At 43.3% G+C, this 27040-nt stretch overlaps 2 protein-coding genes across 3 annotated transcripts in view; both read right to left on the minus strand.

Annotated features, from left to right (window-relative positions):
• dhx16 (DEAH (Asp-Glu-Ala-His) box polypeptide 16) overlaps window positions 1-5677 on the minus strand; it is a 46287-nt gene extending 40610 nt beyond the window's left edge. Inside the window, exons 1-8 of one of the 2 annotated variants that reach the window (XM_085801077.1) lie at window positions 5393-5664; window positions 4253-4455; window positions 3984-4131; window positions 3893-3953; window positions 3228-3396; window positions 3066-3122; window positions 2600-2854; window positions 2246-2479 (exon numbers count right to left, since the gene is read on the minus strand). In XM_085801077.1, the coding sequence (XP_085657203.1) occupies window positions 2246-2479; window positions 2600-2854; window positions 3066-3122; window positions 3228-3396; window positions 3893-3953; window positions 3984-4131; window positions 4253-4450 (1122 nt within the window). In that variant the 5' untranslated portion in view covers window positions 4451-4455; window positions 5393-5664. Of the gene's footprint in view, window positions 1-2245; window positions 2480-2599; window positions 2855-3065; window positions 3123-3227; window positions 3397-3892; window positions 4132-4252; window positions 4456-5392 lie in introns of both variants that reach the window. The other variant, XM_085801076.1, reaches the window with a different exon arrangement.
• A 2260-nt stretch (window positions 5678-7937) lies between these two features.
• Window positions 7938-26852, minus strand: LOC146971652 (gasdermin-E-like). Its single transcript, XM_085801887.1, has 7 exons — window positions 26718-26852; window positions 26099-26324; window positions 25791-25986; window positions 12126-12297; window positions 8457-8603; window positions 8203-8362; window positions 7938-8020 (listed from the first exon to the last, which is right to left on the minus strand). The coding sequence occupies exons 2-7, from the start codon at window positions 26304-26306 to the stop codon at window positions 7938-7940; spliced, it is 966 nt and encodes a 321-aa protein (XP_085658013.1). The 5' UTR covers window positions 26307-26324; window positions 26718-26852.
• Window positions 26853-27040: the final 188 nt, after the last annotated feature.

Raw genomic sequence — 27040 nt, forward strand, 5'->3', positions numbered from 1 at the left:
CACACACACACACACACACACACACACACACACACACACACACACACACTAATGTGGTTACAGCTCCTCCATATCAGTGCTTATAGAAAGATGATCATGTGTCTGTCTGATCAGCTCTGTCTTGACCTTAAGATCGTGGGTTTGATTCCCATGTTGACAGAGATGGCACAACCCGCAGTAACTCCCGTGGCCCATTCAAAATTTCCCGAGAGGAAATTTTCTAGTTATTATTATTCTCCCATCCATTCTGTGATCGGTGATCGGTATCGGCAGATTTGTGATTCCTGTGATCGGTGATCGGAGCCACCGTAACGGCTCTGTGGCTATTAGCTTAGCTCGTCAGATCGTATTTACTACATATTCTACTACAGTTTCTTAATTAGATTGATTTAATGCTGCCTGTTAATGTTGGGATGCTGTTCGCCCAACTCCTGCTCCTCGGGCAAACGGAGCGAAGGCAAATACGTCTGAGGAGTTTATTGGTAAGTAACCTAAAGAAATCGGAGCTAACATGCTAATTAACTTGCTCTTCTTCTCTGGCAAAACACGACCGCATTGCATTGTGGGATACAGGAGTAGAAAGTAGTGTACATCACTTGTTCACTCAATTTTGCGGTGCATTGTGGGTGTTTTGTCGTCCACTACATAGTGGATGAAATTAATCGCGGAGAATTCGAACAACACTACAAAATGGCGAACACACTATATAGTGCACTACATCCGTGATAGGGGGCGATTTCGAACACAGCCTATGGCCCTGTCCCAATTCTCCCCCTAACCCTAAATATTTGCCCTAACCCTACATTTTGCGCGTTCACGTGTAGGGGTAGGGTGTCCCATTACTCTAGGGAGCAAGGGGAAGTGCGATTTTGCCCTTAAAATCAGCCCTCAAAATGTAGTGAGGTCCGATGCGGGCTTAAAACGAAGTGGAAAATGAAATTACCCGTTGTCACGCTCGATCGCCGTTTAGACAAATCTGAAATGCTTGAAGAAACATTACTATTTCTCTCTGTGTGTGTTTTGTGTCGCTATGTGTGGTATTTATTGGGGGATTCACGGTGTCGCGTCAGTGGCTGCAGCTGACAGGGACAGCTGACGGCGGTAGCTAAGCTAACGGCGGCAGCAAAGCTAACGGTGGTAGCATCAGGACGTCAGCTGTTAAAACCCTCCCGTTGTCGGACACGACATGAAACTACTACTGTTAGCTCAGTCATGTTGTAACTCAGATATCCGCTGGAGAAAATATTTTTTCACGGACCGTTTATTGAGTCACTGAGTTATTAAAGTTAAACAGGTAGCTAACCGTTAGCCCCGCTAATCTCTGATAACCATGACTAATTACAAAAATTGTTTAGACTGAGATAAACAAACACAGCCAACGCAACAGGCAACACAACAGCGGAACCGCCGGCATTATTCCTGAATGAAAATAGTAGCACGCTCCACCGGTATAATTGTAAACATGTGACGTATGTTATCACGTTCGCTACGTTCACTACACTAGTGGTGTCCCATTTCCATAGGGAAAGATTTTCTGCCGCTTTCCCTCAACGAGGGGAATTTACGGTTGAGGGCACTCAAAACCAAGTGGAAGATTTAAGGGGGAGAATTGGGACAGGGCCTATGACTCTCAAAACATAACATTCACCACGCTATGAGATAATAACGGAATGTTACAAGACAGAGGTGTTTTCCAGGCAAATGCAGAGCCGGTGTCGTGCCGAAAAGAGACTGCTTGCTGAAAAACTGCCCCCGACGGGAACATAGCTTGGTGAATGTGCAGGTCACAACTTCTTCACAAGAGTGTTTTGGAGTTGTTGGATTGTGTATTTGATCAGTTTGATGAGGGAAACCAAGAAATCCCATTAGCCTCCGTAGCGTAGCTCTGAGCAGCTCGCCGCTCTGCTCCATCATTCTAAAAATAGCTTGCACCAACAATTAAAGGTAACGAACCTACTCCCATTTAACCAACATGTTCAAATATCCCTTTAACCAGTTCATTTTGTTCAATTACAACATGCTGCAGTGTTTTGAATTTGACTGCAGCTTTGGCCACAGTTTTACATACAGCTCCTTTAACAGAGGACATCACCAGAAAACCTTTGTGTGTCTTTCTCAATGTTTCAAAGATAAATACTGTGTGAGTGCAGAGTAAAAAAACTGTGGATAAACACTAGTCAAAGTGTTCTCACATCTGGAAAAGCAAAATATAATGACAGATTAGGAAGAAGCAAGTGAAGCGCACCTTTTCTGTCCGAGTTCCCTTCATGGTCATGGCGGTGCTGACGAAGTCGATCATCTCATCCTCCTCCAGGATCAGCTGGTACTTCTCCTGTTCGTGCCTCAACCCTTGCTCTCGCTCCCTCTTGGCCCCGAAGCTGAGGGAGGCTGTCTTCAACCTCTCCTCCTCCCAGCGGCCTTGCTCCCCTCCCAGCTCCATGGGAGTTTCCTCCAGCTCCAGGTCCTTCTGGGGCACCTCCTGGTCAGCAGGGGAGGAGAGAGGGATGGATGAGGAAAGAACTAAGAATTTAAACTCTGCACCATCTAATAGGTGATGGTTCATGCACATTGTGTCAGCATGTAGCATCTCTGTTCCTACCTTGCTCCTCTTCTCCTCTGGCATATAGTATCTGTTCTTCCTCTCCTCCTGCTCCCTGGCTCCAGCCTTTTTGTAATCTTTAGCCAGGTCCCGAAGCGTGCGTTTGTATTCCAACTCCTTTCTCTCCCTCTCAGTGAGCTCGTCCGTAGAGAAAAGGTACTCGTCATCTATGATCTCTGCCTCCAGGTCCTCCAGCTTCTCTGCCTCTCTCTTCTTTAGATAGTCCCGACGAGAGCGTTTCCTCAACTCTGGCAACTGGAGATGGAGAGAGATGGATGGAGGATCAGAGACTTTATTAAGCAGTGAATTCTAACAATTGATTCTTACTTTATTTTATTCCATAGAGCAATTAATTCTGGTTCCCATGAGAAATAGTTAACTAATGACAAAATATTCTATTCATAAACATAAAATTATTTTTTTTACAACACAGACAGATACTTGTCTCCCAGCTCAGAGCACCTACCATATTGTTCTGACCCTCCTCAGCCATCTTCAGCCTTTTCTGAGCTTCCTCGTAAGCCTGAAACGAACCAAACAAAATGTTTGATTGTTAACCTGAGAGATGAAGAGGTTTATCTTTTTGTGGGGGGTGCATGAGTTGTGTTGTAATTGTTTGGTTTCCCACCTTTTTGTCAGTCCTCTCCCCTATGTTGCGGGTCTTGTCTTTGTCTTTCTGCCGCACTCGCTCGGCAAACGCGTCTCTCTCTTCGATGTCCTGCAACCGCTCCCGCTCTTCCTTCTCCCACTCTTCCTCTTCCTCCTCTTCATTCTTTACTGACCGACCTGAATTACCGCTGATATTAAAAGAGATCACATAGGCATCAAACTGCTGCTTCTTTACAAAATCAAAAAAATACTTTTTCAACTAGTTGACATCTCATACATATATATACATATATATATACATATATATATACATATATATATATATATATATATATATATATATATATATATATATACATATACATATATATATACATATACATATACATATATATATATATATATATATATACATACATATATATATATATATATATATATATATATATACATATATACATATATATACATATACCTTTTGTGACCATCACTACCCACCCAGCACGAACGGGAGAAAGAAGTAAATGTGTATGAACAGATGGAGAAACCTGAATAATTTTGAAAATAAAGCTATAATAATTCAGCTCTGTTATCCAAAATATCATATCCTGCTCCACAATCAACACTACAAACTTGCATATGCAATCGTGCATAATGAAATCAAGAGAAAAATGTGTGAATTACCGTTTTGGTGCTTCATCCTCACTAGACGAGTCGCTTTCTTTCTTCTGTCTGATGTGCTTCCTCTTGTTTCCTTTGTCCTTGTCCTTGCTTTTCTTTTTCCCTTTCTGTTTCTCCATGACAGCGTCTCCGTCACTGTCGCTGTCCTCCAGTAACGTGTACGTCCGATTCTTCCTGTCCATTTCGATGGCCTCCCTTTCAATTGCTCGGGATGCTTTCTCAACAACCTGCTTCCGAGGAATCTGCAACACAGAGATGTTGTTAGAGGTTTAATTCCAGCCAAAACTTGTTGCAACTCGAAGCATTTCAAGTTCAGGGAGATGTGTTGATACAAAAAAGAACAAACGATTTTTATGACTATACCTTGTCAAAGAGCTCTTCTGCGAAGGCAGTCACACTCTGGTTGATGTCGATTGTGCCCGTCTGCTCGAGTCGAGCAACAAAGTCTTGTGCACTCAGTGCTTTCCGTGCAGTACCAATCATAAACTGTGACACATATCTGTCACTCAACCCGAGGATGTCATGAAGACGGTCGCTGACCCACTGCTCTAGATTGGCCATGGTGTCTGTTGAGGGAGCAGTCACATCACAAGAACAGGGTTATTCACAATCCAGGTATAGATGTATGGCATGTTGTTACAATCAAACATCCTGAGGTAAGTATGATCTTTGTTCAAATCTGCATTCGGTGCAACAATAACAATGCAGTAATGCAACACATACTGTGATACAGCGCTGACGGCTTGCTGCATGGGGCATAATTACTCGATTAATACATAATCAACAATAAGTCAATTTGGCTTTTGGTTTAAGATACTTATTAACACACTTTTGTGTATTTTAATATCATAATATTGATTTAATTGTCAACCAGGTACTGTTTACACACATTTATTATGATAAATAGCAGCGCATATATTTTATCCATAGGTTCTTCTGATGTATGAACCATTTCAACAACAGAGTAGTAGAAGTTATTGTAAACGATGTTAAACAGTGTGTGTAAACACTGTACACTTCAACTCAGAGTACTTCACTGTGCCGAACTCTTTCTGAAAATCAAGCCAGGTGATACCAACATTACTTCCTCCCATTAAGGATTAATCTTCAAGAACCAGACAGATGTCAGTGTGGAGTGAGCTGCTCTGAGCTGTCAGACAAATCGACTCTGACCAACATGGGTCAAAAACAAAAACACTTTGTTACTTAAACTGTTTCTGATCTATAATTTCAATAACTGCTTTACTATTCCAATTAAAATAGTTCTTAATTTCAGCCCATTTCAGATTACCTATGCATTTACCCTGTGGTATTAACACGGTAACCATATCAACTGGTTCCGTCCTTCAGAAATGGATCTAAACCAACTGGAAGTGGCGCTGTTTTCACCTGTGCTTCTCAAGTTTGTCGTTACTCCTTCAAATTCAGCGGTGAGACACTTTGCTGGTTTTGCAGTGTACTTCATATTTAAAACGCTGCAATGCTTTAATTAATTTCACTTACCGCTTTTCAAAACGCGCTAAAAACGTAGTTGTTTTGGTGGAAGTCCCTGGCTGTGAGTTAGCTTACTCGGCTAACTCCAGCTACAAATGAGCTGTCAGTTTGAGTTGCACCTCACAAGTTCCCAGCAATGACACTTAACCAATAAGAACATCCCTCCGCGGCCATGGAAACCTGTTTATCCGTGACTTTACTCTTATCCTAAAACAACAACATACAAAATCCAATATGTGTTTTTGTTCACTTCGCTTGACGCACGCTGAAGTTGAAAGCGGAAACACGTCGTGTAAAACCGCTGAAGAAGAGTAGCGCAGCACCGGGGGCTGCAGCGCCCCCTGCCCCCCGCGGCCACCGGGGGAATTACAGCACGCTTCAGCCCCGACCATTGAATACATCGCACATTAGATAGAAGCACTTCTTCCTGAACCTGAGGTTTTGCTGTCTCTCCTTAGAAGGGATAAATAGTCAGTGTAGAGATGTGAGAATGTTCCTGAATCAGTTTGAAGGATTCATGATAAGTTTTACTGATGGATCAAAGGGTCCTGTCTCGGGGAAAACTGGGGCTGGGATTTTTGTTGCAGATGAGAATCTTCAATTCAGCATTCGTTTATCAGACAATGTAGGCTATCTGTATTTTCAGCTGAACTGTTGGCAATTTTAAAAGCTTTGGAGTGGATAGAGCAAAATGTTATTTGTTCAGATTCTGCTGCCGCTCAGGTGGCTCTAGTCTAGATAGAAGTATAGGCTCCTCTAGTGCCCGTCCAGATTTGGTAACGGAGATTCTGTGTTGTCTCTTAAGAATTGAGAGGTTAGGGTGCCATGTGTGTTTTATGTGGGTGCCTGGACACTTTGGGGTAGAGGGAAATGAAGTTGCCGACAGGTTGGCTAAAAAGTCATTTTCTAAAGAAAATATAGATTTGAATTTTACGATGGATAGAGTGAATGTGTGAGTAGGCTATCTGTAATGAAAAACTTGAGTTGCAGTGGCAGAATGAGTGGAATCAGGAGCAGAAGGCATTATTTTTGTTTGCAGCCCTCAGTAAACTGTAAAAAATGGAAAAGTATGTTTGGGCGGAAGGATGAAGTAGTTTTAACTAGGCTGAGGCTGGGGCATTGCTGTCTAGCAAGTTGCTTAAATAAAAAAAAGTCATAAGCATGAGAATGGGTTGTGTGAGTGTGGAGAATTGGAGACGGTGGTGCATGTGCTTTTTTTCTTGTAACCTATATTCCAGTCAGAGACGGCAACTGTGATTTCATTTTGAGGTATTTTTGCATTAGGGGAAAAATCTGACTTCTTTGGGAGGGCAGTGTTGAAATTCCTGCACTCTGCTGGGTTATATGAGAAAATGTAGTTGATTAGTTCTGTTTATGACCATGTTCCTGCCGGAATAGGAGAAGAAGAAGAAGAAGAAGAAGAAGAAGAAGAAGAAGAAGAAGAAGAAGAAGAAGAAGATAAGAGCACGGGTGGCAAAACGGTTGACTTTATCAGCAGAGTAAAAGTTTTAGACTTATTATGTATTGGTTATATACCATTCAATTTTCCATTTATGAAGCGATAATGTAAAACACAAAAGCATTAAACAGCTTTACAAAAGACTTTATTGTCATGTGTAGCAATAAACAAGTTTTCATTACACATTGTTGGTTTGCCGTCTCTCTACCCTGATCCCGTTAGACCCTGAAAATTAAGTTGTGGGCTAGATGTTGTGCACTAGATGTTGTGCACTATACAAAAAGAAAAAAAGAAGGAAGAATGCGCAACACTCAAAAAAGAAGAAAAAGAACAAGAGGTGCTCGGCTGTAGAGAAACAAAAAGCCAGCAACACTCAGTGTCCTTCGTGTATCTTTAATTACTCACAGGTACAGGCAACTAAACACACAGACCAGTTATTTTTCTTATTCTATGATATAGCTATTTCTATTTGGATTCTGCCTGTTGCTTGATCTTATTACCTTATGCCAGACAGCTGAGAGGATGTGATGCTGGGTACTTTTGCATGTCTCACTCAGCAGTCGAAGAAGGCAGCCGTCTTGTGATTGATCCATGATTATCAGTCTATTGACAAAATGTTTTTTCTTCCTACACTGGTAAATGTATGAAATCAACCAGGAGTAAAATGCCATAGTGTCTTGTAGGACATTCTATTCCCACATAAAGAATAAAAATACTGATTAATAAAACCAAATATATACACATGATCCCCTTTACAACACTCCAGTGTTGTACGTAAAGTTAGGCAACTTTGGTTCAAGCTCATGGGCCCAATGAGGCCAGACCTCTGATAGCTATACACAGCATCAGAGGAAGGTCTTTTGGCTCTCGTTGCATCTCTGTCTTCACTGTGTCCCCGTCTCTCTCCAGGGACACATTACAGGAGGCAAACATTTGTTCAGCCTTTTCATAAACGTCCCCCGTAAGTACAGTCAGAGGAAATTCTCCCTTTCCTGATAGGATGTGCTCCTGAAGCTGGTGGGACAGACATGGAACAGGCAGCTCAATGACTGAGGCATCACTTCAGGTAGAAAAAATTATTTTGTAAAGTCTGAATTAACTGACCAGTTTCTCCAATGTCTGTAAGACTGTGGGGCTGCAGCACGTCCTTAAGACATCAAGACAACTACTGGTCATCTCTGAAAAGACAAAGACCCAGAAAAAGGAAAACAGAATTGAAAACAGAAACAAGGTTACCAGGACATTCTGCACAGGACATTCAGGACATTCTGCACAGTGGGAACTACAACTGTACATGCTTCTTCTCCTCATGAGCTTAATGAATATTTTTATAGATAGAAGACACCCAGCAGTATTTCACTGAGTGCTGCACAGATGATGAGGTCCAAGGCTGTGAGGACTGATGTGGACCGGTCCGACTGCTCAACAACCTCCAGAATTGCTTGGATGTTCTGATTTTGAGACTCTGTTATTGTAACATCAGGCAGGGCAGGAGTCCCATCCTGACACATCAGTTCCATCTGAGACAGAAGAAAACACCCATATTTATAGAACACTGCAAAACATTCACAAGTCCCAACTCCACATTAAGATCTTTTTTCTTGTCCCACTAACCGCATCCTCAAGTGCACTGATGGCTTTCTGGTCCTCCATAATGGTTGTGAGATGCTGGAGCAGAGACGACTTGGTGGCAACAGGAAGAGATGACAGCAGCTGGAAGTGATCATTTGACTCCTCCAGGTCCAAGAACATCTGGGTCCCCTCAAAAACCACATCCATACAGACATCAGGAACCTCGGGGTGCAATTCGACCAATCCTGCACCATGCACCTAGACAAACATGTAAAATCACTATCCAGAAACTGCTTTTTCCATCTGAGAAACATCTCCAAACTCCGCTCCATAGTATCTCATTCGGAATTAGAAATGGCAATTCATGCTTTCATCTCATCTAGACTGGACTATTGTAATTCATTATTCACCTGCCTTAATCAGTCATCCATCGACCACCTTCAACTCATTCAAAACGCAGCAGCCAGACTTCTCACCCGGTCAAAAAAATCCTGTCACATCACTCCCATACTCGCCTCGTTGCACTGGTTACCAATATCTTTCAGAATTCAATTTAAGGTTTTACTGCTTACATACAAAGCTTTCCATGGCCAAGCCCCCAGCTACATCTGTGACCTCATTCATCACCACACCCCCAGTCGTTCCCTCAGATCAGCAGACCAGAGCCTCCTGTCAGTCCCTCGGACCCGTCTGAAAACAAAGGGAGACCGGTCCTTTGGGGCAGTGGCCCCGAAGATGTGGAACGTGCTCCCACTGGAGCTAAGATTTGCCCAGTCGGCAGACTGTTTCAAGGGTCAACTGAAGACTTTTTGGTTTAAAAGGGCTTTTGGGTGTTAGATGCTGTGGGATGTGACTCACCTCTCATTTAACATTGTTTTGGCTCGACCCCCTCGGGTCGATCAAGTGCCACTTGATGTTCTCCTATGTTGTTATCTGTGCTGTTACTATGTAATATGCACAGTACTGTCTATATTTTATTGCGTATTGTTATGTACTGTATAATGGTTTTATCTACGATGTGAAGCACTCTGTGTATTCGTACTGAGAAGGGTGCTATACAAATAAAGTACTTACTTACTTACTTCTGACAGTGTATCGATGCTCTTCAGTTCTGCAATAGCACCTGCCAATAGCATCCTGCTTTCTTCTCCACCTTTGCAGGAAAAACCCAAGAGAAGGCCATATTTTAAGTTTATTTCACTGCTGTTTACATTTGAGCAATGTGTAATTATTTGGCTCAATGGTCACCACACACACACACACACACACACACACACACACACACACACACACACACACACACACACTTCTCTGTGTATACGTATTCATTGATTGATTTTATATTATTAATGATTGCACAGCAGACAGCACACAACCCAGAAAGACAGCTGTCTGTGAACACAGCCTATAAATAGTCGTACTATATATAGAGCTTGTATATATTATAATGATAGCCAAACTATCATTTATGGTGCAGAATTACAATAAAGAAAACTGCCACAAAGCTGCAGCCTAATAGATTAAGAGTAAACAAAAAAGCTAGCTGTATTTAATTATGATTTATTATTTCAGTATGTATAAACTATCCTGTAGTCAAGTGGCTCAAACATTATGCAACAAAATCATATTTTTCATTCATCTCTAGGTATTCTGGATTAATTGTCAGGCTGTGTGCCTGTGTGCCTGTGTGTGTGTGTGTGTGTGTGTGTGTGTGTGTGTGTGTGTGTGTGTGTGTGCGCGTGCGCGTGCGCGTGTGTGCGTGTGTGGAGGGGGCTGGGGCGGCGCATGTGACTTCCACTACCATCCAAGAGACACAGTCTGCGGTGGTGACAGTGATCGAAAGCTATAGCGTTTTTGACTGACCTTCCCTCCTGGTGAACATGTGACTTATTTTGCAACATTTCGCTGCATCTGTGGCAAGGGCTTTCCATTTTCTGTCCCTCTCTCTCTCTGCTCCACCTTTCCTTTTCTTCTGTCCCTCCATTTCTCTCGACTGTAGAGTGAAGACAGCGGAGCTAATTGATTGTTGTGTGACGGCGACAGGTTGCCGAGCGGCGTCATCATGTAACTAGATGGATTGATTTGATTGGCCCGGGCGTCCGGTAACTCCAGTAAGTCCATTCAGTCCGGTGACTGTTCAAGTCAGGCCAGGATGACCAGCCGGAGGACCTCAGGGTCCACGAGGGTTGGTAATGTAAAAGCAAATCAGATAAATAAGAAGGCCCAAGACCGTTAAGACATTTAAAAACTAATAAAACTAATCTTGCTGTTTGTGGTTGGCCGAGAGAGATGTTTGTTTTTAGTTTTCGTTAGTTTGCATCACAGTTTCAGCTGTGTTAATTCAGTCAGGTTGAGTCTCCAGTACGTGTGACAACCATCTTCAATCCGTCATCAGATGCGACAGGACAATCAATAGTAGATACAAATGTACGTGCTGGTTCAGATAATTACATTGAATAGTGATTGTTGTGATTATTCATTGCATAGAAATGTGCCTGATATTCGGGAAACCTGCCTGTGAGATTTTGGTGACGCATGCGCACTGTGTGCCGGTCAGCCAAATTACCACTAGACCAGCTGCACTCCGCCTTGCGCCGAGAGTAGACCTGGTTGGGCTTTCTGCGCACCTTCAGCACAGCCTTTTGGCACAAAATTGTCACTGCTCCAGGCTGAATCTGTTGACACCTCTCTCTGCTGCGCCGCCACACCGCCACACCCATCTTGGTGAACCTCGGTCTACCAAATTTGCTACTCATGGTGGTGCGCCATGCTACACCACTTTGCGCTGCGCCACAAAATTAGAGCCCTTTGTTTTTATGTGAGCCATAAGAATGACAACTAATATCTGATCTAATCCAGAAATTTACCTTGTCGAAGAAAGCTGATTTCAGGATCAATCGATTCACGACACCGAGGGGAGAGCCTCAGACACAACTCTGAGGAACAAACATCACATTTATTTGTTACTTACTTTACTAATATCAACAGATTCTCATTAGTCTCATTATTTGTTCCAATTTAAAATCTACAGATTACATAACAATTTCTCACCAAAGGATCCACCCTGTTCGATCTCTAGTATCATGAGGGAATAGGCAATGGTGGTATTGATGGGAATTTCCATGGTAACATTACTCTGTCTACTCAGGCCCCCACTGCCTGTCGCTGAAGCCTGCATAAACAACAATGCAACACCAAACATACAAATTACAGCAACTGTTGGTCAGTTTTAGAGAAAATGTCAACTTTAAAAGAATAACCACTGCTGAATAACAACTGTACACATTTATGGATTTGGAGGTGTATCCCATCCCATCTGTCTACTGTAGGCTATCTCAGACATGAGCAGCAAGTTTTCAGCCTTAGAATAACTAAGCAAATGTGTCTACAATCTACATTTTGCAACAATTGACATTATGTAATTTATGACAGAGACAAATCAGCTTAACCACAGTTTGCAACAGTATTCAAAACACATTACACTCCACATAGTTCAGTTTCATGCAGAAATTAAATCCCATTCAGGGCTAGGTTTGATACTAAGAAGAGGAAATATAACATGTTTTTTGGGGGGGAATATAGGCTAAGCAAAAAAAGTGGGATTATTATTTAATTGTAACTAACTTCTCAAATACCATGTAGCAGCAAGTGGCTGAATTAACAACCATGTAGACTATCATGACCATGAGTGTTTCAGTGCTACTACTCTACCTCAGAGCCCAAAGGGTCACAGATGCTGACATTTCCTTCAAAGTGTCCAGCCTGCTGTCTCTCCTTTATGAGTGGACAGGGTGTAGTGGTCCTGATTCGCTCCATCACCATCCCAAACTCTTGCTGCTTCTTTACCTTCTGCCGGATCAGACAGTGGGACATGTCCAGCACCCTGAGACAGTGAGTTGAAATTGAAAATATCAACGTCATATTCAACTAAGACAATTCTTGGGGCTCTAGTTTCGGCGCAGTCAAGACGCAGCGCCCCTGCGCCCATCCCTCCAAGTGGGAAAGAGTGAGGAGAGAAGGCATGAGTGGGTTTAACACAGCCAAGCCCGTTTTTCGGCAATCAAATAAGCTACTCTCCTTATGGAGTTATTTTTGTCTCACATATAAAGGCACAGAGGGTGATCTACAAATGTTCCTTGGTTTGCACATGTGTTTTGCTATCCACAAATTTCTAATTTTTAACTTGTATTTTGGTTTTTACAAATACGGTACCTGTGTATTTGTGTGTATTTATTGTTAAATGTAAACATGTATCCCATAGCTAACACTGCCTCGTAGGTAGGTGTCACAGGATGACAGGGGCCGTTAAGTGTGCAGTACAGTCCTTTATGTTTATGACTTCAGTGTGTATTAATTAATGGTTGCTGTTTGTTGTGAAGTTGTGTTGCATGCTAAAAGCATAGTCTTAAATATGTGTGTATATTATGATTTGCTGTGATTTGTATTTGAGAGTGTTATGGCTTGCTGTGATTTTGTTGTTACATGGACTGAACAGGAAGCCATGGTGTATTGTGGACTTTTGCACACGGTTTTTCCTTGTCTCCCCCTGTTCCCCTCCCCTCTCCTATAATTAACAAACCATTGGTCTACAGCATAGACTGTAAAAAGAATGGACGTAGCGTCCGTGACGTCACCCATTGGTTTTGGTGAGTCTGTTTTGTGCCGCTACTACGGGGGTTTGAACCACGCCATGTTGGATTTGACTTTCCATATTTGGAGCGGTGCGGCCGTTAGCCGGCCGAGAAGCCGCCCACCGGCCTCGAAGCAGCGGACGGTCTCCAGACCTGTCACTCAACGTTTCCGCGCCCTAATTGGCCAGAATTTTAACCTAATAACAGTAAAACGGTAGAGTTTTTAAAAAAATCACCCCCCTCAGAGTGTGTGCGGGGGTAGAAACTATCGGTTGAGACCAAAAAACGTAATGGTACCAGGCTTTTAACATGTTTACTGAGGACGTAAAGTCGGCTATTTTAACATGGGGGTCTATGGAGAATGCTCCCTTCCGGTACCAGCCCCCAGAGGAAGCCGGGGGGATTGCAGTTTTTTGAACGCGGAAGCAGAGATGGGGACTCGAGTTTGCGACTCAAACTCGAGTCGCACTTAAGTCGCACCCACAGAGACTTCAGACTTGACTTGGACTCGTGCCCAAAAGACTTCAGACTCGACTCGGACATAGACGGATTATCATGACCACGGGCCCTGGACACAAACTCGCCACGGGCCCCTGCCTACACATGCAAACACACATGCAAACAGTGGCAAAGGCGCTCTTCCCATTACGCACACCGGGCAACACACAACAACACAAAATTACTGTCATTTTAGGTCTTTTTTGCGAGGGGGTTGGGGGGGTTGTGCTCCCCTGAACCGGGCTCTACAAACACTGGTGCGCATCATGCCACGTAGCAATGGGATTGGATTATTAATAAGAGCCTATTGCACAACTGAAAAACTGTAAATATTGTAGCGACCCCGCAGTAACGTTCTTGTTATGATGTTTAAGTTCTGTGATTTCTGACTGACTGTGAATGTGTACGGTACAGTACGGGCAGGTAGGGTATGGTTGGATGAGGGGCCGGGGTGAGTGTGAGGAAGACAGAGTCCTGTGTGTAGGTGAGTTAGTGAGGAGGAGCAGATGACGAAGTGAGAGCTGTCAGATACATTTGTGTTATGGTGTTATAGTTACGTCGGATCGGACACGACAATGTCAATAAAAACGTGGGTTTACCATAGACGTCGGACGTGAAATAGCGGCGCAGTGGAGCCAGTTTCCTTTCTGCGCCGTTAACAGATTGTGCCAGATGCGCCAGAGCGCGCACCTCTGTGCCAGGCTCGCGCTCTGCAGCGGTTTCTGTTTATTCATTTAACAACGCGAGAGAGATTACACACACATAACCAGGGGGTCGGACTGCACTCGGATGCCGAGTAACCTACTCGAGTATAGACTCACCAAAACCACCAGCTTTTTCCTGGTCTTCTTCGAGGAAAAGTCCTTGATAAGGTAGTCCAACACTCGGATCAGTCTGTCCTCTACGGCCACTTACATAGCGCAGTTTCAGCCGTTTCAACCGTTTCAGCTTTTTCTTTCCTTTGTTTTCGTCTAGCAGCAACAGCTGATCCACTGAGCGCCCGCGTCTCCATTTAAAAAACGCACTGTATATTTGACCCCAGCGCACGTAGGCTACGTCATTGTGTCATCACACATTAGCCTACTGATTTATAATTTCTAAAGCATTCAATTGATTTTATAATCATACTACATTTTCAAAACCACATTCATTCCAATATATATATATATTTTTTATTGTACAAAAAAAAAAAAACTCTGAAGGCCAAGGGCCCCTATTGGATCTGGGGCCCTGGGCACACGCCCACTTTGCCCATGCGGTAATCCGTCTATGGACTCGGACTCGTGTTTTGAGACTCGTGAACAATCATTATTTTTTTGGCTCGTGCCTCCCTCCTGACAGGACGACCGACGGATCTTTTTTTTTTTTTTTTTGCCGTTAACACACCACTACAGCAGAGCAGCGCCACATGGCCGGTAACGTTATTCAGATGGAGGTTAGATCTTCATATTGAACTCCTACAGAGTGCAGCCAAACACCAGTGTCTAAACAGAGAGGAACAGCAGAGCTCCTCTGACAGCGCAGTCAGCTGCGGGTGAGTGACAGGTGACAGGTTTTTTTTTTAATAGAGAGCCTAAGCGGAAGCAGGAAGTAACGGCGCCATGGGACCTCAACTCTGAAAAACTCGCCATTCAAATGAATGAGACTGAAAATTTTTATTTCGTGATCCGATTGAATTGCGCCATGAAAAAAAAAATGTCCTCTACCTGTTTAAAACATCACGTTTCATGCCGAGAAATCAGCAGTTTATCATAAAACGGCAACAGAAGAATGTATTTTGTGTGAAGACTGCTCTACGGACTACAAATCTGTGTCCCACAGAAAATACGTCACCAACTGACACGGGAAAGGGCGGCAATTGGTGTGTGACGTCACCTACGCGACTTGTAGTCTTTCTGCTTACAGATTCTTCTGAATCTTATTCTACAATAGCTTTACAACAAACGGCTGATTTCTCGGGATGAAACGTGATGTTTTAAACAGGTAGAGGACATATTTTTTTCTCATGGCACAATTCAAACGGATCACGAAATAAAATTTTCCGTCCCGTTCATTTGAATGGCGAGTTTTTCAGAGTTGAGGTCCCATGGTGACCGTTACTTCCTGCTTCCGCTTAGGCTCTCTATAGCGGCACCGTCCGTAGCCTACATGTGAGACACAACGTCCGTTTGTTGTCAGACCTTCCTTCACGGGGACTAGCTGCTGCATAACTGGCACATATCAGGCTACTGTAGGCTAAATCCTCCTGTTTATTTATGCTTTTGCTGCGAAATATGACTTAAGGCCCCCTAGTATGGAAGTCTGCATGTGTCGACACGCCCCCATGAGTTGACGGAGCTAATTTAAAAAAATAATAACAACCATTTCAGAAACATGCTGTTCCAGAAAGGTTTTGCTGCACATAAAGATGTGAGCTATAGGTACCATCCAGATCTGATGACCCATAATTAAAGCAGAAGTAAGTGATATATTTGTGTTAATATAAGTCTTAAATAGTTATATCTTCCGACAGCAATCACTTACATAGAGTGTTTGGTCTGAAACACGGGTCTGTCAGTCCCTCTGCTCTGCTCTGAGCCGAGGAGAAAACATTTCTCGTATCCTACAGTTTTTATCCAATGAGGAGAGAGAACGGCATGCAGGGCTGTGTGTGCAGCCAAGGGACGCCGTGAATGTGGCGACGTAGGGACGAGGACTGTTATGGTGCGTTCAAGGAAACTCGTATTTTTCCGACCGTGAAGTCGTACCAGTTTGATCTGGTACGAGTTCACCGGTCGGAAGTTACGAGTGGCCGTTATAGTGACTTTCACCGGTAAAACAGGTCGGAAAAACACGAGTGGGTTGCCTGAAACGCTACAAAGTCGTAAGTTGTGACTTGAAGCTGTAATTTACGATTTCAAAAGCCTGCCTGGAACGCAGCATTAGCGAAAACGACCGGACCACTTACTTCTGCTTTAACAGCCTAAATCATTTTCCATGTTGTTCATCTGGGTTTTCTGAATTCAACAAAGCAAAAAAAAGAGAAAAGGCCAGTGCAGAGGGCAGAGCAGCCTTGATTCTTTCTTGACTCAGAATACAGTTTCCTTTAAAAAGGAAAGCTTTCATTGTGTGTTTTCTTCATGTTGCATTGCAATATCCTGTTTAAAGTGATCATATAATAAACAACTAATCAATACTGTATAGATAAAGGAGTGATAATAACCCACAGTAAATGCTTTGAATCTCTTAGATATAGCTGTGCAGTATCCTTAGTAGACCGGATAGCAGCAGATGATAGAGGGGTCATTACAACCAGAAGAGACAGGAGACTTTTATTTTTTAGAGACTTGAGACTCGACTTGGACTCGTGACCAAAGACTTGAGACTTGATGAAGTCTCACCCCTCAAAGACTTGAGACTTGACTTGGACTCGTGACCAAAGACTTGAGACTTGACTTGGACTTGCAAAAAAAGACTTGTGAACATCTCTGCGCGGAAGTGAGCTTCACTTCTCAGACCGACAACTGCCCCCTTGGTCTACAGCCAGCGGAGCCGAGCATTTTTAGAGGATGTACTCCTGAGGTCAGGTGATTCCCTTCCAGGGCGCGATTTCCCAGAGACACAGAGGACCCGGCTCGAGGTTGCAGCCAGTGTTGCCAGATTGGGCGGGTTCCCAATCGTTTTTTATAATCTATTGTGCGGGAAAAAATGGGTTTGGGCGGGTGGATAAAAATTGGGCTGGTTTCGGATCAGTTCGGCGGGTTTTTGTATCCGAAACGGGCACTTTAGATCGTTCTTCCTGTGATCCTCTGTTCAGCAGACAGCAGTCTCACTCACTCACGCACACACACACAGTAGCTACAGGCCGACATGCTCAACTCACAGACACTCCCACTACTTTCAGCTCACGTCACGCACGCTGGCACCGTCCTTCCTCCAACACACTAGATCACGGTGTTTTCAAACTTCTAGCTGATGGTTTGGCAACTTTCCAAACCCTCCTGGCGTTTTCTTTTTCTCGTCGCGATCACCGGCAAGTGTCACAGCTGTTTTTTTGAAATGACCTTTTTTTTTTAACCCTAACCCAACTGGCGGCAACCTGTCAGAATAGAGATGTCCTCCGGCTGCCTTTTTTTCCTTTTTTTTTTGTATTTTGGCTGCCCAATGACCAGCGCGATCGAACTTTGACGTCAGTCACGTGACGAGCAGCCAAAGCGGCTGAAAATATTTGCCGTTTTGGGAGCTGTCTTGTCTGAAGCCCACCTTTGAGCGTTTTTGACGCATTGGAAGCTTTTAGTGTGAACGCACAGTAAGACGCAGCCACGGGGAAAATACATGCCGGAATTGAGATTGTTTTTAATTTTAACAAAGAGGAATGAATTTATATTAAAATATCTTGTCAAATTGTCATTTTTTAAAAAGTTTATTGCATTTACAATTTATGTTAAGTCATCATCAATGGGTTTCAATAGGTGTCTCAACTGTACCATGGTACCGTCTCAACTGTACACGTATGGGGTATGGTTGAGACGGAACCATGGTAAAAATGCACCTCATGTTTATGACCTGATTGTGGAAAAAATAAACAAATAATAAATTATATTCATCAATAATAACTTAGTATACAAACAATTGTACTTGGCCTACCTTGAGCACTGGAATAAGAGAGTAACGACACTTCCATTGAGTCCCGTGGTAAGCCTTATGCGCCCCAAGTGGCAGGATATGGGTATTGCAAAAGTGCCCAGAAAACCCATTCACTCCAATGTATGTGTGTTGCTCACTTGCTTGTAAATTGATGAAAACGGCCGTGTTACTGTTTTTAGGTGTCTTGGTCATATCAAATGACACTTATAATTTGTTTATTACACGATGTAGATTGAAAAATTAATGTAGAAAACTGTTTTTTTTGGGGTTTTTTTTACTAGGCTATTAATGTTTATCTGTAAGGGGTCCACGATGATGCTATTAACGTGGGTGATCTAGAAATGTCTAGAAAATACCGCACTATGTCAGTTCTTAGGCGCTTTTGCAATAGGCTACCCATATTCCGCCACCAGGAGGCGCTTCCATTTGACCAATGCGTGTCGTTACTCTCTTATTCCAGTGCTCTAGGTCTACCCTACTAACGTTAATTAAGGGACTGTAAAGTCCTCCCTCCCAACCAGCCAGATGACCCTTCTCCAGAGAGATGTGAATAATTTTTAAACTACATCATTCAGTACGTTTACATGACACTTGAAAAAAACGAATTATTGCCTTAATCCGACTATAACTGGACAACTGAAGTACATGTAAACACCTTAGTCCGACTGAAATTAAGTCGATTAAGACACCCAGATAATGCGATTGGAATTCGATTTTCTCCGTCATGTATAGTCGGAGTATAACTGGACAATGCATGTGCGCATGCTCCACAACTGTAGAGACGGCACCAAGTGGAGCAGAGAAGCTGCCCGAACCCAGCAAAGTAAAGACAAAAACCCAACGTCAGCGGCGATTCAATGCATTTCACACAGAGCGACCAGCAAGAGTGTTTTATTAAAAAAAAGAGAGCGAGAGAGAGAGAGAGAGAGAGGGAAAAAGGAAGCCCGTACCCTATTCTCAGCGCAAATCCGGACCAGACTGGCGCGTCTGGTCGGGAACTGCAGTTGAGAATTTATTATTAAGCTTATAAGTTGTTTATATTCAGTTTTTTAGGAGGTGACAGAAAAGTCAACAGGACAGGCGGCGTATTAACCCGCTGAAACAACGGGTGACACCGCATATGAGGGGGCAGACCCCGTCAGTTATTTGATTTTCTCAGTTGCATGTATATTGAGACAAGGACAGAAGTCCGACTTTACGGCAAAATTGAATTTTGAGCATAGCTCGATTAAGCTCTGCATGTAAACGTACTGAGTGACAAAATATCTAAGATCTAGACTTGTAGTCAAGACCGCCTAAACCGAGACCAAGACACTACCAAGACCAGACAGTATCAAGACCAAGACACTACCAAGACCAAGACCAAGACAGACCAAGTCAAGACCAAGACCAGTTCAGCTCGAGACCGAGACCGAGACCGAGACCAAAAAAAAAGTTGTTTTTGCCATTTTGCATGAGTTGTAGAACATAAGCACCATATTGGGTTCAGCTGCTTAGTATGAGAAATGTATTATTTCAACTACAGGCACAATAATACAGTGACAGTACATGTCTTGTGTGTGAACTCACTATAAATGTTTTCATCAATTGACTAAAAATCTAATATGTGTAGCAATTGCATGACCACACCGTACTACACTATTTGAGGATTGACTCTTGAGTGCTGTTAAGGACTGACATGACTATAGTCCTAAAGTCATCTAACAAAATAACAATTGTTAGTTGTGTGGCAAACAAACTCTTTATGGTCTGTAAAACCGAACCTGATGACTGACGAATTCGCCGACATTTTGCGTCCTCCTTCATAGATCTTGACCGTGCTTCAGAGGCTTCAGAGGGGGGAGGGGGGAGGAGGAGGGAGGGGAAGCGTGAGAGGACAAGCGCCGCCGTCTGTGTCACAAAATGTATGTGATTGGTACTTGAAGGGGGCGTATAAATCTGTATTTAAAAAAAAACTGTCCTTGCCTGCCTGGATAGGTTACATTCCCTTCGAGACCGCGCTGCCAGTCCGAGACATTGCGAGACCGAGAGACCCGAGACCGAGACAAGACCGAGACCAAAGACTGTCGAGGCCGTGACAAGACCAAGACCACGAAAAAGCGGTCTCGAACTACAAGTCTACTAAGATCCGGCAACAGTTCAGTACCAATGGCAGAAAGACTCCGGATGACTGTTGTCCAACCTCCACTCTCACACATTTCTCTGAAATCACTCTCTCAACCCTGGAGCATACTGTTGCACTTTCTAAATCCTCCACTTGCTCCTCTGACTGCATTCCTACCTGGTTTTTAAAATCAGTCTTTCAGATGGTTGGTCCGGATATTTTAGCTATTATTAATTTGTCTCTCACCTCAGGTATCTTCCCATCAAATTTTAAACATGCTATCGTTCACCCCCTTTTAAAGATGCCTGCCCTTGATCCTTCTGTTTTAAGTAATTTTAGACCTATTTCAAAGCTCCCTTTCTTATCTAAGATTTTAGAAAAAACTGTTTTTATGCAACTAATTTCTTTTATGAACAATAATAAGCTCTTTGAAAAATTCCAATCCAGCTTCCGCTCCCTACACAGTTCCGAGACAGCTTTGGTCAAGGTTTCTAATGACCTACTGCTCACAAATGACTCAGGCCAGTACTCGATTTTAATTCTCCTTGACCTCAGCTCAGGGGTCCTGCAGGGGTCCATTTTAGGCCGTTTTATCGTTGTTTTATATCGTTTTATTGTTAAGCACCTTGTAACTTTGTTTTGAAAGGTGTTCTACAAATAAAATTATTATTATTATTATTATTATAAACTGGTGGACGCTAAAACCGAGGGGGCCGTGGCATACAGTCTATTAGCCACATAGCCTAAACATTGTAGCTACTGGCAGAAGAAGCAGAGCAGCTTCTCTTACAGTTGGAAGAAAAGAAGAGAAATAGGTGAAGTGCAAATACAGCTGGGTCTACCAGGTCACCAGCTAATCACTGAGTCAGCCACACGCTGGGGATCAAGACTACAGATGATATATGATGATATGATTTAGAGGGTCCTGGAGCAGGAAAGGGCACCTTCTAAAGTCTTGTCTTCTTCTGACAAGAAAACCAGACTACTTGTCCCTACCTGGCAGGACATAGAGTTCCTGGAGGCAATCAAGAAAGCTCTGAAACCCCTTCAAGACTTAACAGACGCTGTCTTAGGAGAGGAGTATGTCACCCTGTCAGACCTGTGCTCCATCTTTTCAACAACAGTCTCCTGGCACCTGAAGAGGGAGATACTGAGCTGTGCAAGTCCATCAAGTCCTGCATTGTGGATTACCTATGCTGACCCATCCACCAGTGACCTATTGGACATCGCCTCCTTACTGGATCCCCGCTTCAAGGCCTGGTACATCTCAGGTGAATGCACTGAAGCATTAAATCATTACAGAGGCTGAGTCTTTGCCCACCTGTTTGTCTGAGCTGCCTGACCCAGCTGTGACTGAGCCTGCAGACCAAGGGGAGGTAGCAGTGGCAGTGCCACCCACAGCTAAAAAGAAGAAATCTCTGGCAAGCTTCTTTGAGCACAGCACACCTAGGCTACTACAACAAGCACTACACGCACACCGAAGGACGCAGTAAAAACTGAGATTTCGAGCTACTTGTTGTCAGTTTGTGTAGAGATTGATGCTGACCCAAAATGGTGAAGTTAACTTTACAGCATTGAGCCACCTGACAAAGAAGTACCTTTGTGTGCTAGCCACCAGCTCCTCTTCCGAAAGGATGTTTAGTTGCAGTGGGAACATTGTAACTTGCCACAGGGCATCCCTAACAGCCTGGTCGCACTGGACGCGGAACCGAAGCGCAGCGCTCTGGAGCAGAGGCACTTTCAGATAGGCGCACATGTTAACCGGTCTGCCTGGTCGCACATCTCGCGCTGTGGAGCGCAGTGCGCGTGCCTGCAGCGCTTCAGATCGGTTCAGTTCTATTTTTCATGCGAGCCGCGAGCGCCGCGAGCGCCGTTTGTCAAGCTGAATAGACCAGATTGTACCAGACTTCCTGTCTGGTACAACTGAACCACTAAATCAGATTTGTGTGGTTAATCACCTTGTTAGAGAACAGCATGTTATTCAATAAGAACTGAAACATTGAACAACTGGACATGTGCATTCAAAAGTTTAGAGAAGGTTAAATTAAGTTCACCTGTGAAGGTTATAGTGCATTTTAGGTGCATTCTGAAATTTAACCCATAAGCCAAACATCCCTAACTTTTTGTGAGTAGTGTATCTCATATAATGCTTTTGATGTGATATGCAGCCTGCCTGGCTCCATACAGCAGCCTGGCTTCTGGCATAGTGGAGTCAGGCTGCATCTGACAGCTCAGTGTGATGTAGGCCACGGCCGACGCCGGCCTTTATTGGAGGCAGGCTTTTATCTGAGGGAAGCCTTTATTTCTAAATCCCTCCTTTTATTTTTACACATTAGCGACCAAGCTCATTGTTCATTAGCTCATCTTCATCTTCTTCACATGCTTATCTCCTGGGTCTCTGTATCGCTTCAAAGTCGCATTTTTACAGCGTGCGCTGCGGTCCGTCTTCGATCCATGAATCTATTATAATACATCCGGACAGTGCAAAGCTGTCTCTCTCTGAAGCAGAGGATGAGGCAGCTTCACTCCCGTCAGTCTTCACAGTCTCATGTCACAGTCAGTCACATGTTGACAGAGTTCCTGATCGCTGTTGTGCGCGCCGGGGGGGGGGGGGCGGCACAATAAACGTTTAAATCTAAAAACTTAAAAAATTCCGACCAAACCAATGGTACATGCAGGTTTTGAAACTTCACCACAATGTAGCCCAGATACTGCTCAAACTTTTGTCCACTTATTAAACTCATTACAAATTATGAAGTCCATCACTCTGTTTTTTTCAATAACTGTAAAACTTTTAAAATGTATATCTCCTCCCACAATTCAGACCGTCCTCAACAAAACTTGTTTCTCGGATTTTTGATTTATCAAAAATTGAGCCTACAGTACATGAAAACGTTTGACTGTAAACAGTACTGTAAACATATACCATCAAATTCTTGCTAAATACATTTTCAATCTTCCTGAAAAAAAAGGGAATACTTTGGAGTCATGGTTGATGAAGTTTGGTAAATATAAGAATTTTATCTCAAAAACTGAATTTTCTAGAACATTTTGAATTCTGCTCTCATGGGAACAACTGCAGTCAATCTAAAGCCTGATTTATGCTTCTGCGTCCGCCGTAGCTACGCCGTCGCTGCAGACCCCTCTGCGGACCCTACGCCGTAGCTTGACGTGCACCTCCAAAAAATCCTGACTACGCGTTGCGTTGTCGCGTTGCGACGCGAACCGCGGGGACTGTGATTGGTCCGCTCAGAACATCAGTGTGGTAAATTCACCCGTTCAGCCTCGACTGTTCGGACAGACCACCTCCACAACAGCTTCTTCGTCCCCTGCGCTTCAACATTTGCAATAAAAGCGTTTGTTTTTCAGATGCCATTGTTTACTGTGACCGGAAGCAACGCACGAAAACCAAGGAATCGAATATGAGCCCCCCGAAACCACACAAAGACAGAGCCATACCCCCCTAGCGGCTTGGCGGTGAATTGCAGAGCAACGCGTTCCCTCGACGCAGAACTTTGAATGCTCAATGACTCAAAATGGCTCAAAATAGATAGAATAAAATAGAATCTTACCTCAAAAACTGACTTTTCTTTTTACAGTGGTTTCAAATCGGCCTGCACGACAGTGAATGGCTTAGTCAATTTGTGAAGCCACCGTAGCACTGACACTTGCCAATTGATAGTTTTCATGTGACGTCACGGCCCGTATGGAACGCACCCCTGTCAGACCGCAGAGGTGCGGCTGTCAGCAGCCGTCATCGCTGCCGCCGGTAGCGGTGCGTAGCAAAGCTACGTTTGTGGGTGAGAGGAGCAGGGAGCCTGGGCTGAAGCTCAGACTGTGGAGCTGCGGTACCAGGACGGTGTTCACGCACAGGAAAGTTACAGGTAGCCTACATTTCTACCACTTCAATGAGTTCAGAAACATTAAAAAACTACAAAATGGGGCTTTTAATCAGAAACCAGTTGGGCCATAACACCGGAATATTGGTTGCAAGCGGTGGAGGATGATGGATTCTCCACCAGGTGGTGTTGAATTTGGGTCACAAGTGCCAAAAACTTCAAAGTTGTTTTTATATCTTTCTTTCTCGGCTGCTGACAGATGATTTAAGTCATTACTCGGTTGTTTGTCAATAGAGAGTCCGTTGCGCCACCATTTTGGAATGTTGCTGTTGACCGCCAGGTCCCTGGGAAGTCACATGACTGAAAACTATCAATTAGCTCAGTGTGATAGACAATGGTCTTTGGTTCTAGAAGTTGCGGGTTCAATCCTCAACTGGTGCAGATTGAACATTATAAGGTCAATTGTCCTGTCTTCCTATTCTCCTGTTTGTTGCTCAGAATTTGCCTAAATTTGCCAAAAGATAGCCCGGATCCGACCCATCGCTGCGCGGCAGCTATAATTTTCATTTGTTTTTGCTCTTTTGTTATTTAAGATGTGCACAGAGATACCCTGTCTATTTAAGTGTTTTAAATTTGCACAAAGATGTTCTTAAAGCAGAAGTAAGTGGTCCGGTCGTTTTCGCTAATGCTGCGTTCCAGGCAGGCTTTTGAAATCGTAAATTACAGCTTCAAGTCACAACTTACGACTTTGTAGCGTTTCAGGCAACCCACTCGTGTTTTTCCGACCTGTTTTACCGGTGAAAGTCACTATAACGGCCACTCGTAACTTCCGACCGGTGAACTCGTACCAGATCGAACTGGTACGACTTCACGGTCGGAAAAATACGAGTTTCCTTGAACGCACCATAACAGTCCTCGTCCCTACGTCGCCACATTCACGGCGTCCCTTGGCTGCACACACAGCCCTGCATGCCGTTCTCTCTCCTCATTGGATAAAAACTGTAGGATACGAGAAATGTTTTCTCCTCGGCTCAGAGCAGAGCAGAGGGACTGACAGACCCGTGTTTCAGACCAAACACTCTATGTAAGTGATTGCTGTCGGAAGATATAACTATTTAAGACTTATATTAACACAAATATATCACTTACTTCTGCTTTAAGTTTCTGTTTACATATTTTATTTAGAATGTGCACGAAGAAGGAATTCCCTGTTTACGCTGTTGACATGTATTATTTACAGAACTGTCAACCTCAGCGGAAAAAGGTTTATTGTTACTGTTAAAATTGTAACAGTATAGGTTTTCTGAAATAATTACTGTGTATTTTTGTCATGCAGGAAAGAGATTTGTTTTATTTTATTCAAAGAGCATTTTTATTTTATATATTGGACAGTTTTTTTGTTGAATTTGTTTTATACATTTTGATATTGCCCTAAGTGACTGTTGTTGAATGTTTAGAAGATATGTGGGTTGTAAAAAATGAATTAAAGGGCAGCATAGCAGGAAATTGAAATCGCTCATTTAACAATGCTTAGTTACGGCCTTCGTGGTCAAAGAAGACTTGTCCTTCATAGGTCAGCCCCTAGACTGGAAGGATGCAGTCCCTGAATTGAGACACAGCTATAGAGCCTGATTATAACAGAAAGGACAGTGGATAGGCCTACAGGTTGGGCACTTACCTGCCTTTGGAGTCTTTAACCAACTTCTCCACATTCGCTTCCTCTTTCTTCAACCTGCCAAAGGATGATTGGAGTGTTGACTTGTTCTCTCCCTTCATGCCCATTTTGATATTCCTATAACCTGCTCCTGAGCTTCCATCAACGCTGTTATGATGAGTCCCTTGAAAATCAAGGATGAAGTCTGACTCTTTGGTATCTGTGGGCAGGGAAACATTCACAGTATACTACTGCAGATATTTAACAAAGAACATGTAAGCAAATTGAGACGATACACATACATTATACACATAACTTTCTTTGCTGTCTACCTGGAGATATAGTGGTGTCTCCTGTTAGAAGACTATTGAGGTGAAACTTAGTGGGAATATATTTGGTCTTCTGCCACCACCAGTAACCCCTGCGTTTAATCATTACAACTGTCAGCAGATCTATAGTATCATTCAGGCTGGACACTGGGATCAGGGAACCCCAAGGATCCACCTCCTCCGCAAACCTTTTGGTGGCTGTGGCAAACATCTCCAAGCTGGATCAAACCTGGGAGAAAGATAATGAAGCCAGGTCTGAACAGTGATGATAATACTAATGATAATAATAGTATCAATAATTATAATGATAGTAGTTGTAGTAGTAAAAAGCTGTTTGGCTAGAGATTAAAGTACAACGAAAGCTAATAACTGGTCTCAAACAAGCAATCATTCCACCATCCTCTTCTTTCTTTAAAAAAATCCCCATAACAATTATTCCATCTAATATCCCTTAATAGCATATCGAGTTAAACAAAGCCTTAAGGAAGCAACTTGTCTACTAGCAGCAAAAAAAATCATTACTCTTAACTTTAGTAGTTATGACACTTTCTTTCTCCCAGGTTTTATTATGTTTACTAATGTGCATTGTCCTCCTTAAATAAATAAAAAACACTTCACTTACTCGTAAACTGAAGTCAAACAAATGCGACTGCAGGATTTTTCTTGTTTTTAACCTCTTCTACCAAAGTTTCTGTTTCAGTGAAGGACCAGATGGAAAGTTTTCCTATGTAGAGAGACTCTCAGCACAGTCAAGTCATCAGCACTGCTCACCCTTAGGAAAGGCTTCCTCTGTTTATTACAACAGAGGCTCCGCCTTCTCCAGCGGCAGACCTCTGGGAGTGACCAGAGGCAGGCCTATAGGTCTACCCACTTTACTTTAATATTATCCTAAACCCTTCATTTCTTCAGCCTATCAGAGAGGCTTCTGTTGTTTCTTTTACTGTA

This window comes from Trachurus japonicus, chromosome 16, assembly GCF_045865225.1.
Source record: "Trachurus japonicus isolate A0001 chromosome 16, Traja_1.0".
Classification (NCBI taxonomy): Eukaryota; Metazoa; Chordata; class Actinopteri; order Carangiformes; family Carangidae; genus Trachurus; species Trachurus japonicus.